At 36.9% G+C, this 18571-nt stretch overlaps 1 protein-coding gene across 1 annotated transcript; it reads right to left on the bottom strand.

Annotated features, from left to right (window-relative positions):
- Positions 1-362: 362 nt before the first annotated feature.
- Positions 363-18153, bottom strand: LACTB (lactamase beta). The gene is made up of 6 exons (XM_043979960.1): positions 17722-18153; positions 16739-16805; positions 14619-14809; positions 13799-14150; positions 12982-13147; positions 363-1407 (listed from the first exon to the last, which is right to left on the bottom strand). The coding sequence occupies exons 1-6, from the start codon at positions 18088-18090 to the stop codon at positions 876-878; spliced, it is 1677 nt and encodes a 558-aa protein (XP_043835895.1). The 5' UTR covers positions 18091-18153; the 3' UTR covers positions 363-875.
- Positions 18154-18571: the final 418 nt, after the last annotated feature.

Below are 18571 nucleotides of genomic sequence, written 5' to 3'. Positions count from 1 at the left end.
ATTCCTTAAAGGCTTCTTGGTAAGGAGAAGACCAGTTTTGGGACTTGGCTTTCCTATGGCCTGCAAAGAAGCAGAGAAGGAACTGCAGCTAAGTAGGATATGTAAGTGGAAAAAAGTGTCAGATATGAAGTCCAATAATTATTCTAAGCCCCTAGGAAATCAAGGGGACCAGATGTGTGGCAGAGAAAATAGATTGATAGAGAACTGAAATTTCTTCATCCTACTTCTTCCTCTTCTTCTTCTTTGCAGGGCAATGAGGGTTAAGTGACTTGCCCAGGGTCACACAGCTGTAAGTGTCAAGTGTCTGAGGCCACATTTGAACTCAGGTTCTCCTGAATCCAGGGCTGGTGCTTTAGCCACTGTGCCGCCTAGCTGCTCCCCTACTTCCACTTCTAAAAAACTGTTTCCTATGACTAACCAAAGAGAAAAGCAGTTTCCAAATTGAAATGCCTATTATCAGTAAACCGCAATTTCCTAGCAAAGCTGCATTATAATGAACCATCCCTTCCTTGTAATTCTTCCTTTCTTTGCTCTTACCTTAAGAAAACTAAGTCTGAAGCTTCCTGCCCATTAGGATTTTTTTTTTTTTACAATTCATTAACAAAGAAAACACATTTTTATTAGAATACTTTATTTCAAAGGAGTTAATACTTTTTGAAAACAGTAAAAACCATGAAGTTACTTCCCTGAGCATAAAGAACTAATTCCACAAAAAGCTAAAGATATTTATAAAAAGTTAAAACAATTAAGAGGTACATAATTCTCCATACTGTCTATTTCCTATTAAAAATTCATTCTTAAAAGTCTTGCGTCTTTTGGTACTTTAGTTAATGATATAATGACATTTAAATTTCCCATACCTGGTACTTAATGAATCAGTCTGATTTATCTTTATCAAATTCCAGTGCAATTTTTAAAGCAGTGCTATTGAGGCCAACAGACTGCATGTTACATATGATGGTAACAATTACTCCTCTTGGGGGAATGGCCATCCTGTTATCTGAAGTCTCTACCTCCAAGTCTTCAGGAAGAATTAGCAGGACGCTACTAGCACCCACTGCACCTCCAGTGTGAGAAGCGTAATGTCGTTGCTGCCTACATGAACCATATATTTGCTTCTTTTCCACAACACCCCATGCCATTGCATATTTCCCTTCTCTGTCCCAAGACATCTCTGTGTTTGGCACGGGAGTCCAAATCATTACCATGGTTTCTGGCTTGAGGTACCCTGGCAAAAGTTTCTCATTTAAATTTTTAATCATTCCAACTTGGTAACCATAGAGCATTGCATTCCCAAATTTAAGAAGGTCTCCAACTGTAGAGAGAAATCCACCGCCAGCCCATTTATAGGAGTTGTCCACATAAGGGGTGTTGACAAGACGTCCCTTTTTATTGTAAACATAAAACCTAAGTGAAATGAAATAAGAATGATTACTAGTCACTATTAAGAATTCGGTAATCTATTTATGACTGTCCCCATTATACTAAATGGGAAAAATATATATGACTGATTACATTTCAATACTATGAGCCAAAACGAAACAGAATTCTTCCAGTATGAATAAGTATTAATGAAGTAAAGATGACTGGGGAAAAGCAATGGTCTAGTAATCTTGTCAGTTAAGTATTGGAAACTGGTCTGTTTTTATAAGGTCATTGTTCACCTGTGGAGGGGAGATTGTACTTAAGTATTTTGTACAACAGAGTAGGAATACAACAAACATCTGATTTATTTAACAGGTAACTTCTCTGGTATTTAGACAAAGTTATAATACTTGTTCCTGGTCCCCAAACTTACTATTTATTACCTTCATGACTTTTCCAGCTATAAAAATGAAGCACCATTATCTATATCATTAGCAAGTTTAGAACATGACTATCAATCAACAAACAAAAAGTAATCACCTACTCTGTGCCAAGCACTGGGGAAAAGAAGACATATAAGTGCAAAATGAAATCATCTGTTCTGAAAAACACTAGCTGGGTTGTACAAAGTCAGAAAAATAATGAAGCAGAGAGTGCAATTTAGTTCAGTAAAGATGTTTTTCATAAAGGACCTTGTTGAATAAAAAATAATTTCTAAGGCAAAGGACAAAATTGGATACCTTAAGTATATACTATGAGAGGCAAGGGGAACTAGACCTTGTTTTGGGAAAGTAATATATTTAATTATGTAACTATTGGAATGACACCACCTGCTTGAGACTTATTGTAGAAAAGCTCCACCATGAGGAGAAGGCATCTGAGGGCAAGCCATGTAGCTTTTCTTTGGCGTCAGGAAGTGATTGTGGGAAGAAGAGGGGGCAAGGCTGGTTCTCTCACTCTCTTTCACCAGGACTCTTGTGGAGAACGGAACAGGAGAACTGTAGCTCCCCGAGATAGATAGCTGAATCTAGACCTCTTTCTCTCTCTCTTCACCAAATTCTTATTCTCCTTAATAAATGCTTAAAAGTCTAACTCTTGCTAAAGCTTATAATTTATTGGAGACCACTCATTATATATTTTAGATAGACTAGCTAGAATTTTAGCCCCTTAGTTAAGTATGCTACTGAGGTCAGAAGGAGAACTCTCCATAGGCAGTTTTTGAAGGACCTCCCCTTTTGGGGGAGGGAGATTGAATGCTCTCTGAGGGGAGGAGAGCGACTTCCAGAACCCTCTCATGCTCACCTGCTGGCTCCTCAGTTTTCTCAGTGATACGGAGAAACTAGCTGATATCCCAGGTGTGGTGAGTTTTAAAAACTCTGAATTCCTTTGAATTAGCTTAATTGGAAACGATCTGGGGATTGCATAGATTTAGTTTGGAGTTAAGAGAATTTATCTGTATTTCTTTTTCCCTATTTCCTTATCTTTGATTTTTATTAATTTCACCTTTGTTGTTTAATTAATTCCCAAGTAATAAAATCTAATCCTTTTGTGGAAAAGAAGCTGTAAGGCTCCTTTCTTATTGGCCTGGGAGAAATATCTAAAAGGGCAGTTCAGAGGGGAGGGAGCTTTAACCTAGAGGTCCCTCATTATTTCTGGGATCCCAATATTTTGGCGAGTCACCCAATTAACGCTCCATATATTACATTTCGGTCCCTACAATTATAATATATAATTATATGCATACTTATATATCATTATAATTATAAACAACTGGGAGCTAGGTGGTATAGAGTGCTAGGCTGGAAATCAAGAAGACTCATCTTCCTGAGTTCACATCTTGCCTCAGACACTTACTAGCTGTGTGACCCTAGGCAATGCACTTCACCCTGCTTGCCTCAGTTTCTTCATCTGTAAAATGATCTGGAGAAGGAAATGGCAAACCACTCCAGTATCTTTGCCAAGAAAACCCCAAATGGCATCATATGGAGTCAGACACAACTGAAAAAAGACTGAATGATTATAGAAAATTAACACAATTGTAATTAAATAGGAGTTCCATAAAAAATGATTTTATAATTGCCTGAAAAGTTTGTTACTGCCAATTCTTTTTTTTTTTTTGCAGGGCAATGAGGGTTAAGTGACTTGCCCAGGGTCACACAGCTAGTAAGTGTCAAGTGTCTGAGGCCGGATTTGAACTCAGGTACTCCTGAATCCAGGGCCAGTGCTTTACCACTGCGCCATCTAGCTGCCCCTTACTGCCAATTCTAAGTATATTATACATTTCATTTGACATACAATTTGCTTAGCAAATTTCTTTTCCATAGTGCAAAAATAAATTTAGTATGGATTAGCAAATGATTCAGATTCATGAGCTTTTATGACAGGACAAGTGACTCAGTATTATGGTCCTAAAGTATTACAACTTAAACTGCATGTTGAAACACATCCACTTAAGTAGACTATTTATTACCTGTTAGGTACTGAAAACACTTTTTTAAAAAGTGTCTCTCCTTTTACTAACTTTCCTTCACTAACATGAGTCACTCTAAGTTATGAATGTGGCACAGAATACAAAAAGGCTCTGGTAAAGTTAGGTTATTATATATTTCCTAGAATGGATCTAAGGTCTAGAATTATGCATCCTACTAATGGCTCATATTTATAAAGCACTTTAAGGTTTACATTTTCTTCACAATAACCTTGTGAAGTAAATCCTACTTGTAGTATTACCTTCATTTTATAGATGAAGAAACTGGAATAGGGTCACAGTGTTATAGCCAGGATTTAAACCCAGTCCTCTTTGTATTATATCTGTTTGAAATACCATATATGCTACTTCTTCAAACCAGAGTATTACCCTGGAAATATTTCCATGTATAATGTAATACATGACCAAAACAAAGAAGACAGAAAAGAAAGACAACTTTTAATAGTTTAAATGACCTTAAGCAGCCTGGTTCAATTGCATTTTGGGGTTTCCATTAGTACCACAATCTTAAGAACATTTACACTTGGAGAAAAACCCCATTAGCAATATGAAACTAGAACCACAAGTACTCATCTAAGATTTGTTTTTCAAACATTTATTAAGCATCTACTATGTTAAAAGAACATAGCTAGGCATAGCAGGTAATAAAAAGATAACTAAGACAAATGAGTTTATAATCTGATAAGATATTGAGTTAAAATCTGTAAACTAGCATTCAAAAGCCATGTTCAAGTATAATCAGTACAAGTATTTGATCACTGTGCATTGTATCTGGAAGAAACTACAAAGTAGTGGGGGCAGCTAAGTGGCGAAGCAGATAAAGCACTAGCCCTGGATTCAGGAGGACCTGAGTTCAAATTTGACCTCAGATACTTGACACTTACTAGCTGTGTGACCCTGGGCAAGTCACTTAACCCTCATTGCCCTGCAAAAACCAAAACAAAACAAAACAAAAAACTACACAGTAGGAGTATTACTTTCTGACTTAAATGACATTATTTGGAGTTAACTTCTGCTTGTGTACAGACAAAGTCTCCTCCATACTCTTGACTAACAATAAATCACTTTTCTGCAATTTTGTCTTTCTGGTATATCATTTAAAAATACTTCTGTATATACTGGAAGAATTGTGACATTTCAAGAATTTCTCTTTTGGCTTCCAAAAACTTGGTGAATATTCTAATTCTATATTTTTCTCCTTTAGTAGAGAGCCAGGTTTTCACACAAATGATTTTGTTTCATTGGATGGTGAACAAACTTTATTGTTTTATATTCTTAGGGAAAAGATAAAACAGATCAATAAAAGAGGAAATAGGACATATATTTACAAAAATATAGCAACTCTTCTTATAGTAGTTCGAAGCAGAAATCTAATGGGGTACTTACCTGTTGGGGAATGGCTAAACAAATTACGTTATATGAATGTAATGTAATATTATTGTATCATAAGAAATGACAAAATGGAAACTGGAAAGACTCCAATAAGCAAAGGTTCTGTTCATTGAAAGTAAAATGAGAATGGATAGGCAAAGCCAATATAATAAAAATGACAGACATACCTAAATTAATTTACTTATTTAGTGCCAAACCAAACTACCAAAGAATTACTTTGCAGAGCTACAAAAATAAAAAAAAAATTAATCTGGAGGAAAAACAGGTTAAAAATATAAAGAAAATCAATGAGAAAAAATGGGAAAGGGGGGGCTAGCAGTCAATTGTCAAAACAATTTGGTACTTGAAAAAGAAACAGAGAATTTGATCAGTGGAATAGAAATAAATATTTTTTAAAAGAAAATGTGTATTAGATGGAACATTAGAAACATAAATTCCTGAAACACAATGTGTCATGCAAACTCCTGAAGACAATGTGATTTTTACAAATTAGCAACAATGTTACAAGGCAAAGAACTCCAAACACTATAGGTACATTTATTTGAGACACTGTTACTGAGGAAAAATGTTTCTTAATTTCTATAAAATATATCAATCCTGTCTCTTTGTATATTTACTTACACTAGAAAGATTCAGGACATAGAAGAAATAGTATATATTAAAGAGTTTAATTTGCCAAGGAGAATCTTCCTCTAAATCTCATAAAAAATTTCAGTATTTAAAATGTAATATTAGATTTTACTGCAGCTTGTCAGATAAAAGACAAATGGCAAAGAATTTAAGTAAGTGAGCATTATTAATTCTCAAACAACCCAGAAAACCAAGTGTTTATAGGAAGCAACGTAGAAAGTACTCTGGTCAAGAGATCTTGGGTTCAAATTTCACCTCTGCCTTTATTCCTTATATGACCCTGGGTGAATAACCACTTTCCTGGGCCTCAGTCTGCTCATCAGGAAAATTAAGGAATTGTCCTAGATGGCTTTTTTTTTTTTTTTTAGTGAGGCAATTGGGGTTAAGTGACTTGCCCAGGGTCACACAGCTAGTAAATGTTAAGTGTCTGAGGCCGGATTTGAACTCAGGTACTCCTGACTCCAGGGCCGGTGCTCTATCCATTGTGCCACCTAGCTGCCCCCCTAGATGACTTTTAAAGGCTCTTTCCAGCTCCTGTGCTATACTGCGACATCCAGACAAAACCAAATGTTTTTGGAAATATCCATCTGATTTGATTTGTTCCAAGGAGATGTTTTGTTACATATATTGTGCCAAATGTATGAAATCACAGTATGAATTGTCCCAAGGGTATTTGTGGAAAATCTACTAAATTTTAACTCTTCAGGAATAGCTGAATATTTTTAAAAGCATTTTCACAGGTGAGCTTCTATTTCCTATTCGTTGTTCTCTGCTCCTCAAAAGTAAATTAATTGGGGGCAGCTAGGTGGCTCAGTGTATAGAGCTCAGGCCCTGGAGTCAGGAGTACCTGACTTCAAATCCAGCCTCAGACACTTAACACTTACTAGCTGTGTGACCCTGGGAAAGTCACTTAACCCCAATTGCCTCACTTAAAAAAAAAAAGTAAATTAATCAATTGTCTAGTTACACCCCCCACCCCAGTAAATAGAAAGGGTCAATCATAAATTCAAGCATTCTCTGACTCCCTGGTAGACTACTTACAAAGTATTAAAATCTGGTAGAAGCATGGATAGATCTGTTCACCTTTTAGTAAATACATAAATAAGAACAAGAAGTTTAATGGTGACACTATGCTATAGTAGAAGGAGCAAGGACTTTGGAGCCTGATAAGACCTGGCTTAAATCCTAACACTGACACTTATTAGTTGTGTGACCTTGGACAAGTCACTTAACCTTGATAAACCTCAGCAAGTATGATACCTGTAGTGCTTGTTGTTGACAAGATCTAGAGTTATTTTATTTATGTGTGTACTTGCAAAGCTCTATATAAATTGCAGTTATTGTATATGGAACTGAATCCCTCTTCCACACGACAGTCCTTCAAATACTTTAAGACAGCTATCATGTAGCCTAAAAATCTCCTCTTTTCTAAACATACCCATTTCCTCAGCTAATAATCATCATACAACATGAACTCTAGGCCCTCCTCTGCACTGATTTCACTTTATCAATGTCCCTCCTGAAATGTGGAACCTGAACTGAAAGTCATGCTTTGGACCAGGGCATAACACAATGCTAGTACTATCATAGAAGGTATTAGTGTTTTCCCTAGGCAAGAGAAAATTTGGAGGGGGAGGGAGTCAGGGGAAATGACAGTTGCGTTTAAGCACCCAGAGGGATATTTTGCAGAGGAAGGAAGACAAATGTTCCTCTTGGTCCCAGACAGCAGAAGTAATAACTTTAGGCTTGAGGTAACAAGAATCTTCCTAATAACAACTATCCAAAAGTTCTGCCTTGGGAAAAAAAAAATGGGTTCCCCATACCTAGAAGTATTCAAACAAAGGCTAAATGGCCATTTCTGAGATTTGTCATAGAAAGTAAGCTTATTTAGGAAAGAGATACTGTACTTAAACATTGTTTTGTTTTTGTTTTTGTTTTTTTGCGGGGCAATTGGGGTTAAGTGACTTGCCCAGGGTCACACAGCTAGTAAGTGTTAAGTGTCTGAGGCTGGATTTGAACTCAGGTACTCCTGATTCCAGGACCAGTGCTCTATCCATTGTGCCACCTAGCTGCCCCTTAAACACTGTTTTAATAACATTTCCCTGCTGGAGACTTTTCTCTGCTTTTTCACTATCAATTAGATGAAGTCTAAACACCTTAGTTTTTTTTTTTTTTTTTACCATTCAAGGCCTTCTACAATCTGGCCTCAACCTATCTTCCCAACCTCTGATCCCCATTGTTCTTTTCCTATAGACTTAAATGTTAACTAATCTGGGTTATTCAATGTTCCCTCAATATACACTGAGATATTAAAAAAATACTTAACTTACTAAATGTCCAAGATGTGAGGCTCTGGAAAAAAAAGTTAACTTTCTTGCAATGCCTTTCTTTGTAAGATAATACTATGAAGCATAAGTTGTAAAAAAAAAAAAAAAAGATTATGGTCATAAAATATTGAAAATGGCATCAGATACCTTTCATCTCTTTAAAAATCATAAATGGGGCTTCTTAGGTCACTTTTCTCATCGTGATTATCAAGAAAGCATTACTATTGTACTTTAGGGGCCAAAACAGAAACTGAAACACTTCTTTAGAGATATCTGAGGTTAGATAAGAAGCAAATCATGCTAAATTAGATGAGAAAATTCATTTATCTAACATTTCCTTTTCCTTCTAGAGCACTACTCTCTTTTAAAAGCCTGTTCATATAAATTGCCTAGCATTAATTACTTCTTCCTAAGAAGACTATGTATTATAAATCAAAATTCTGGGAGGAAAAAGTGGAGGACTGATGATATCTTTTACATAAAAACGGAAGGTTTTCAGCACAGAATAGATACTGTTTAAAAGCAGGTGAAAAACAATACTACATTCTCTATTTCTGTAATCATATGTCTGAAACTAATCAGCAACAAATTCAAATTGTTCTTGCAAATAACATTTTCTAACAATATAGCTCTTTTCTGTCCCAGGTTAGAGAAGTTAAGCTCAATAGGTATAAATGGACCTTTTGAGTCTATATATAGTACTAAATACTACAGATCCATCAGTAAGCATTTATTAAAAGCCTACTATGTATAAGGTACTGTGCTAAATGCTAGGAATATAATTTTTTTTTTTTTGGTGAGGCAATTGGGGTTAAGTGACTTGCCCAGGGTCACACAGCTAGTAAGTGTCCAGTGGCTGAGGCTGGATTTGAACTCGGGTCCTCCTGACTCCAGGGCTGGTGCTCTATTCACTGCACCACCTAGCTGCCCCTTAGGAATATAAATTTTTTTAAAACCCTAAATAATGCCTTCCCCCTAGGGGTTTATATTTTAACAAAGGATATAGCTACATATATCAATATATACAGAATATTTTTCAAAAACCCAATAAAATAGTTTAAAATGTAAGATAGTTCCAGGGGGAAGGCACTAGAAGTTGGGAGGAAATGGAGACGTCTTCATGAATAAGGTGTTTTTTGAGCCATGTTTTAAAGGAATAGAAAAATTCTATGAAGTGGAAGTGCACTCAAGGCCTGAGAGGTGTGAGATGGAGTGAGGAATAGTAGTTTGGCTGGATGTGGGAAGAGGAGTAATGTACAATAAGAATGAAAGAGAGCTTGGGACTAGGTTGTATAGGGCTTTAAAATGTAAACAGAAAAGCTTCGATTTTATCTTAGAGACAACAGGGAGCCACCCACATGTACTGAGTAGGGAGTGATAAGGTCACATCTACACCTAAGAAAAAGCACTTTGGCAGCAATATGTAGGAAGACTGATTTGAGAGATGAGGAGGATCTCAAATAAGATAGTAGCTGTCTCAGTAGAGAGGAGATGGATATAAGAGGTATTTGGGGAGGTAGAAATGGCAAGATTTGGCAAATGACTATTTATGGAGTGAAAGAGTGAAGAGTCCAGAGTAATGACAATGTTATGAACCTGGGTGACTTGAAGAGTGCTGGTGATGTAAATAGGGAACTTTAGAAGAAGGGTATGTTTGGAGAGAAGATGATGGTTTCTGTAACTAATATCCTCATTTTTTCAACACAATATTTAAAAATAGATTTTTACTGATACCTTTGTTTTTATATTGCCCTTATGTCCTCTGTATCCCCCCTCCTATTCTTTAGCAGCCATCCTTTAGAGAAAATATTTTTTTTAAAGAAAGGAAAACTTTTTGATGAATTATCAGTTTTGTTCATTCTCCTCCCCCTTCTTCCAATTTTTATTTTCTTTAGAAAAAAAATACTCTTTGTTATTTGGGATGACTCTCTGGGAGGGAAAGGAAAGCTACTGGGAGAAATTTAGACTATGTAAAAACAAAAGATAGCAATAAAAATTTATTTTTAAAAAAGGGGAAAGGGGCAGCTAGATGGCACAGTGGACAGAGCACCGGCCCTGAGTCAGGAGGATCTGAGTTCAAATCCGGCCTCAGACACTTAACACTTACTAGCTTTGTGACCCTGGGCAAGTCACTTAACCCCAATTGCCTCACCACCACCACCCCCCAAAAAAAGGGAAAAGAAAAAACTCAGTAAAACCGAACACACACACACACACACACACACACACACACATATACATAACCCTGATGTTATACACAATGTTCCATACTAACAGATTTCTGCAAAAATGAGCAAGGATGTTTCTTCTTGTACCTCACTGGGGACCAAACTTGTTCTTTATAATTTTTCAATGTCTTAATGTCACATTTAAAACAAAACAAAAAGGAAAAAAAAAACTAGGCCTCAGACATTTTTATTTGCTCGTGAAATTTTTTTCAACTTTTCCTCACACTTTCCTGTGTAATACTGCATCTGAGAAAAGTAGGCCTTAACAGTTATAAAAGGTATAGTGCTTTCTTCATTTCCAATCATTTTTTTTTTGAGCCGAGAGAGTGATTTTCAAGTTCTACACTGAATTGAAGTGTACACTCTAAGCCTTCAAAAACAAGCTGATGGTTTTAAAAAATTAGATTCGATATCTTTAATAAAAGTAAAGAAATCTATTAGATATCACCATAAAATCATTTGGTTTCAATGGAAATAGGAAAGAGATTAAAAATTTTTGGTGACTGATTATTTTTGGAAGATATTAAAAATAAATCTCCGAAAAGCCTCTTACATGATAGCTACTATTGGGACAGTTAACAAATAAAAGTCTTGTGTTTGTCTTATTAAATATATAACCACTCTTTAAATAATGCTTAGGCACATAGAAAATAGATGAATGAAAAAGCTAACCTAAAACCTCATCTCAGCTATTGGTTTCAAGATTCTTTCTTGGTAGGCCTCTCACAAATTAGCCAACTAATAAAAATAACTTATTTGAATTGTATTTCTTCTCAACTTTAAAAGGCAAAAGGAAGGAAAATCAGTCAATAACAAAAGTAAATGGCAAGTTAATTCAATAAATGTGCTTTATCGACTGTATCACCTAGCTGCCCCCCCCCCAAATTTTATAATTTTAACTAGGGATATTTAATTTGTGGGATCCAAGGGAGATTTTTTTTTTTCATTTTTTTCCCCCAGGCAATGGGGGTTAAGTGACTTGCCCAGGGTCACACAGCTAGTAAGTGTCAAGTATCTGAGGCCGGATTTGAACTCAGGTACTCCTGAATCCAGGGCTAGTGCTTTAACCACTACACCATCTTGCTGCCCCCCAAGGGAGATATTTATTCAACTCAGCCAAAGACTCTTTGGAATCTCACTGTACATTATTATACCCCCCATCTAACCAAATTGATGTTTGTCACATCCCAATCTCTACTTCCCATCTCCAGGCCTTTGCATTAGTTGACTTACACGCCTGAAATTCACACCTCACAGATTCTCTCTCCTTCTTCAAGATGTGGTTCAAGCACCACTTTCTTCATGAAGACCTTTCCTGATCCCAACTTTTAATACCCTCCTTCCCAAACTACCTTGTATTTAACTACTTTATATTTGCTGTATTTTTCTGTATATACTTATGTATGTACTTGTTTCCCCCTGAGAATAGGGATTGTCTCTTTCTTTGTATTTGTAGATACAGTGCCTGTCATATAGTAAGTACTTAATAAATGTTTGTTCATTGATAACTTAACCATTTTACTTGGAACCCTTACTTCAGTTAGTAATAATACAGATCCACTGAATTTTAGATCTAGAAAGGACATTGGAAATTATCTAGTCCAAGTCTCTTTACAGACAGGCTCAGAGAAAGGAAATGCCTTGGCCTAAGATTCCTGGTAGTTAGTGACTTATGGCGCTGACATTAGAATCCAATCTCTGTTTTCTTAACTCCCATTTCAGTTCTTTTTTTCACACTACTCTTTGTTTATTAATTCTGAACTGCAGGTAACTAAAAATTAACTAAGCACTAGTTTTGTAAACAACTTTTAAATTAACACATTCCAAATTATTTCAATATGCAAAATGTATTTGTTGTATATGCCACAACTCACTTTTCCTAATTAGTCTAAAGTTTTTCTCTATGAGTTTGGTATTTTAGAAAATAAAGGTAGTAATTTAAAAAGGCAGCAATATAAGTGTTCCCATGTGTGATTCTGAAGTATAGCATACATGTACCAACCTTGACAAATGATCTTTAAAGACTAAGTTTGCATCCTTAGCCATGCTTGTAATTAATTCATTTAAATTGAACACTAAAAAGTTGTATAACTTCCAGATAGTTGACATTTGAAAAATTGTTCATTTAAATCCATTATTAAAATTATGACCCATGGAAAATACATTAACACTTAAAATATCAAACTGAACGTAAAAATTTTACATAAATCGACAAGTCATTGCTTAGGCAATTCACCTATAATTTTCTTTGTGCAGAAAAATAAACATTCAGGTAATTTCAATTCAACTTAACAGTTAAATTTAAAACTTGTAAAAAGAAGGAATAAAGCACATTCTAAATTTGTTAAATTTTAAGCCTCTACATTAAAAAAATCCTTCTGAAATACTTTATAAATAAGTCTTATTTACTTCATTTTACAAATAGGAAGATGAAAATATGAAAACACTCTTCTTCCAGTGGGTAGAAGGGATTACGACTCAAGTCATAAACTACATAAACATTATAAGACACCAGAGAATCAAACAACACAAACAGGAAACATTCATTTACCTTGCTCTATTGTAAATCATTGGCTCATTTTCTTCTTGCACAGTTGTCACCATATCTAAGTCATGGAATATTTTCTGCATATAGTCCAAATACTTCTGTCCTGAAGCTCTTTCTACGACAGCTGCCAGCAGACTATATCCAAAAGTTGAGTACAAAAACTGACTACCTTGAAGCATGAGTACAAGGGGAAAAAAACTTCATTATTTTAAAATATGTTACCATTGTTTTGACATATAGGGTTCCACAAAAAAAAAAAAAAATACTGACAAAAACCAGCCCATTTTCAAAACCAGAACATCTTATTCTGACTTTAAGAAAGATCATGAACAGATTTTATTGACCTTACAAACTGGCTTTCATCAGCCCTAAAAAATGAAGTATTATCAAAACATATTAGAATTTTATGAAAATATATGTTTTATCAAAAAGAATATATAATTTGGTTTACAAAAATTACTGCTAATAAAGGGATTTAGTTGCCTATAATTTAGTCCATTTCTATTAAACATATTGAATTATTATGCTTTGAAAACTATCACTTACCAAATTTCTACACATGAAAGAAATAGTAAATCACATCACTGAGGGAATGAAACTACATGGTATCTTTAAGTTGGGCTAACTTTAAATGATTATGCTATTAAATTCTGTTCTTTGTGAAGCTCTAATGTTGAATGGGCATGAAGTTACACTTGTAACAGGAAGCATAAAATTTTACTTCTATCTAATGCATGGAAGGTAGTACTATTTAGGATATCCTGAATTTATTTAGTACAAATAATGAAATATTTTATTAAGAAACAGAATCAATACTCACCTGGTTTAAAGAACAAAGGATCATTTTTAAATAATCTTAGAGACTCAATTGAATTCTCAAACTTTTCTTTCAAATATAATTCATCTTGTTCAAAATCATTCTTTTTCTTGCCAGTTTTTGAATTTCTGCATTTGGCTTCACTATCTTGCTCTGTCTTGGCTTTAGCAAAGTCAGTCTTTTCATTACTTTTGGCTCCTATTTCTTTCAAGTGTTTGTCTTGGTTGAATTCCATTGTTTCTTTCATCCTCTTCAAAGCTTTATAAGCCTTCTCTTCTTTCACTTTTTTCATATCCTTTTCATAGTGGCGAATTCCACTTAAATGAGAAATCAATAATCTTGTAGTGATAGAAACCTAATTTTTAAAACATGTAAATTCAAACAGTACATTAAGTTACAAATCAGAAACATATTAAACTAGAAAAGTTAGTTTAAAAAAACATACAAAGAAAGCATAATGTACACAGTAAGAATAATATTTTTTCTGACAGGTTTCAAGACCCAAAACTGGAAGGAAAACCTGCCATTAGAATTTTTTTTTTAATTTAAAATTTTTTTTTGGTGAGGCAATTGGGGTTAAGTGACTTGCCCAGGGTCACACAGCTAGTAAGTATCAAGTGTCTGAGGCTGGATTTGAACTCAGGTCCCCCTGAATGCAGGGCCGGTGCTCTATCCACTGAGCCACCTAGCTGCCCCTCTGCCATTAGAATTTAATGCAAAAGATAAAAAGATAAAGGTATAAAATATTCTGCCACACCCAGGTATAATCCAAAGTAAACAATATGACATGTCTCTGATGAAATGTAAATGTGAGTTTCAATACCTTTTCACCTTCATATTCTTTCTCTGGAAATTCAGGAACATATTTCTGTACTGGAATATCAAGATCCAATCTGCCCTCTTCCCATAATTTGGCAATAGCCACCATGGTAAGACTTTTGCTGATGCTAGCAATTCTCATCACTGTTTCTGGTTTACATGGAACTCTGTTCTCTATATCAGCATAACCCAAACCTTTAAAAGGGAAAAAAGTAATTATTAATAAATATAAATGAACTTTTAGTACATTCTAAAAACAGGTATCATTCTCTAAATATAAAGTTAGTATGTGGCACAAATTATATTTGCAGGAAATCTTAAATTGCTTGTTTTAGCTCCTACCCATCAATCAAGAAGAACAAAGATTCAAAATTTCTTTACACTAACATGAAACCAAATACTAATGCAAGCTGACTCAAACTGAAATTATACCTTACTATCTATAATTTACTATGTAATTGTCCATCTTATCAACATAATTTGCTTTATTTAATGCTGAAAAATTAAATAAGGGATTATTTCAAGGTGAATTATATAAAATTATATTTAAAAAGCTGGTTGTCTTAACATTTTAAAATAAATTGCTCAGTACTGCTCATAGCAAACAAAACTATTTATTCCTGATTTCACATCAAGAGAACATTATAAGATCTCTCTGGTAGTGATTCTGTATAAGTGAATATCAAACTATATCTGGCAGATATAATTCATTTCACTATCTATTTCATCCAGATACAAACAAAAATATTTGGCTCAAGCCCCTACAACAATGAGACTTCCTGCTTAGTAAGTTTAGGGTCAATTAAATACCCTTTGTCAAATTTTGGGGATTAGTTCACTAAACTCTTACAATATTTTATTAAAGATGCAAAATAACAATCTTTACAATCACAAAGTAAAAAATAAAATACAAGTAAAAAATTACTATGTACATCAAGTAAATACTTGTAAGTGAAATATTATAATTAGTATTATATTTGGAAGATGATTTTTCTTTCCTATTAAATTCCTACACTTCCATAATCCCATTCACTTTTTTTGGGAGGAAAGTGACTTGTCCCATTCCTTTTTTGTTTTTTGTTTGAGGGTTAAGTGACTTGCCCAAGGTCACACAGCTATTAAGTGTCAAATGTCCCAGTTTGGATCTGACTCAACTAGCTGCCCCCATGTCCCATTCACTTTTACCCAAAATCTCTACTACTACTTATGAATGTGCTCTATGTAACCAACTGTTCAAGATATAGATAAATATTTTATAGATTAAAAACTTTTAAGTAGAAGTTATACAATGAAATGTTTTATTACATAAATATCTAAGTCAGAGCCTCCACTGTCACATTTATCAGATTTATGAAGTTGTGGGTATATTTAAACAACCTGGGTTTGCTTGTTTGCTTGTTGTCCCTTCTTCCCCCCTATATGCATGATGGCTCTGAAAATGGACATCATAATCCAAACTTCAACACAAATATAGGGTGAAGTTTGGCAGTTCCAATAAGTGAGACATCAAAAGGCAAATAGTTACTGACACTAACTAGTCAAGGACTTCTAGGAAAAATTACTTTTGAATGCTAGTCAAAACTTGAAAGCATCAATTAAGTGTGCAAGGGAGAAATGAATAGTCATTTAAAATATTTGTAAAGAGATTATGTGGTGTGTGATTTATACTGCTTCATTCCAAATGATTTCTAGTTCTTTTGTTATTTTGTAATTAGCCTTCATTTTCACTTGGTGGACAGGGGCATAATTTTCCAAAAGTTCTCATATTTAAAAACACTCATTCCCCATCAAATTCAATCTTTAAAATACCATTCAAGATTGTCTAGGAAAATAAAGTAGTAACAGACCATCTTGTCCTAGTACCCAAGCTTGGATTCTTAAAAAGTTACTCTCAAACTTCTTTTGTCATTGACTACCACATTTAAAATTTTGCAGTTTACGAAAACAACCCAGTCCTGTATTATATTAGAAGCAGTCAATTCTACTTTCCATATCATGATGGATCTTCCATTTTCTTAAAAGATGAATAACTATTTGTTTTCACATTGACTTATTTCAAGTAACAATATTTCATTTGCAAAACTGACATTAAAAAAAAGTGATTTAGTATTTTCCTAAGCCCACCTTCTGACCAGACTTCTTTTCCATCTACAGAAACTCCAACTACTATGCCTGGTGCTCCCACCTCATCCTGTGCATGGAGGGGAAAAAACAAACAGACAACTCAATGAACAGCTTGATCACTAGGTACATTATTCAAAGTTTGAATTTGGGAGTTCACCAGGCAGGGAAGTGGTAACTAATTGCTGGTAAATTAAGGCCTAAAGCACTCCATCACAGGTAAGGATATGGGGCAAAAAATAAATAGATCAAGGAAGGAAGGAAGCCAAGGCTGGATGACCCTAGACAGGTATCTTTTACAAAGGATTTCGGCTTGGATCTTTATGCATGGGGTCTCAGAAGTTCCTTCCAAAGCTGTGACTGTGTGTTGCAAACACTAAACTTTTGCTTAAAGAGACTACTAGGTGTGGTTTATCTGTCAGTGAGGCAGAGAGCAGGGAAGATGTTCCCGGGGGGACATTTCTGCCTAGGCAGACAGAATTAGCAGGAGGTGCCAGCGCTCGGGTTTCTGAAACCACCTGAGGGGAGTTTCGCAGACAAGGAGGAGGAGGAGGAGGGGGAGGAGGAGGAGGGGGAGGAGGAGGATGCTGATGCCGCAGATGCAGCCGCAAACGGGACTCAGACTCCGGGCGGAAGGAAAGGGCAGCACCCAGTAAATGTGCCCACGAACCGTCCCAGATCTTGCACAGGAAGACAAGTTAGGGGTGAAACTGGGAGAAGGAAGCAGTGCCCGGCACTACCGCTTCCTTCTCGCTAGGGCGACTTCAGGCAAATCACTTTGCCCCTCCGAGCCTCAGTTTCCTCATTTGTAAAAGAATGGGGTTGCACCAGGTGGGCTGTAAGGTCCTTTCGAGTGATGCTATCGTTTTTTAAGGAGGGGAGGGACTTCCGAGGGCGCTCTGTTGCGAGGGCAGAGTTTTGGGGTGCGCGGCTGAGGGTCCCCCTCACTCTCCCCCTCCCCCGAGGAGCCCCGCCCCGGCTCGAACCTTGATCCGGTGCAGCAGGTCCCGGCTGCTCTCGATGGCTCTAGCGAAGCGCTCCGAGGTCTGGGCCGGCGGCGGCGGCGGGGGCGGCGGCGCGGGCGGCTGCCGGGGGAGCAAGGCCGGGGTCGGGGTCAGAGGCTCGACCTGAAGGGACTCGTCGGGCCGCAGAGCCCCGGGACTCGGTGCAGGACTCTCGCCCTTCAGCTCGATCGCCAGCTTCGCCCCGACCGCCAGCCCCAACCCCAGCCCCAGCCCGCCGACCCAGCCGTGCCCCAGCGTCCACCTGGACTGCTGGTGGGACCAACGCCGTTGCCCGCCCCAGCCCTCCGGGGGTATTGCCCGCCGCGTCGCAGCGCCCAGAAGCCGGTACATAGCTGCAGCTCAGGCCTGGACTACCCTGACTGCCGGCGACGCGCGCGCACGCTCGCGGGAGTCAGGGAGGGAGGAACCCCGCGCGTGCCCGAGCTCGCGCCCAGCCCCAAGCAACTGACAGCGGAGCGTCCGAGTGCCGAACGCATCGAACCATAAGCTTGCGCTCCTCTCCCAGCGTCTCCTCTTTATACTTTTGCTTTTCTTCCTTTCTTCACCTCCGTGGCCCCTTCCTAGTTCCTAACCCCGCCCCCCCACCCCCACCACACACACACCCGTCTCTCTGTCTGTCTGTCTGTCTCTCCCTCTCCTCCTCTCTTCTCTGTCTTCTCTGTCTTATCTCTTCTGTTCTCTCCTCTGTCTTCTTTCTGTGTCTCTGTCTCTGTCTCTGTCTGTCTCTCTGTCTGTCTCTCTCTCTCCCTCTCTCCCCCCTTCTCACCCCGTGTCTGTCTGTCTCCTTTCTGCACCTGTTTTCTTCCCATCT

Source organism: Dromiciops gliroides, chromosome 2 (assembly GCF_019393635.1).
Source record: "Dromiciops gliroides isolate mDroGli1 chromosome 2, mDroGli1.pri, whole genome shotgun sequence".
In the NCBI taxonomy this organism is placed as follows: domain Eukaryota; kingdom Metazoa; phylum Chordata; class Mammalia; order Microbiotheria; family Microbiotheriidae; genus Dromiciops; species Dromiciops gliroides.
This window is presented reverse-complemented; position numbering and strand designations above follow the sequence as displayed.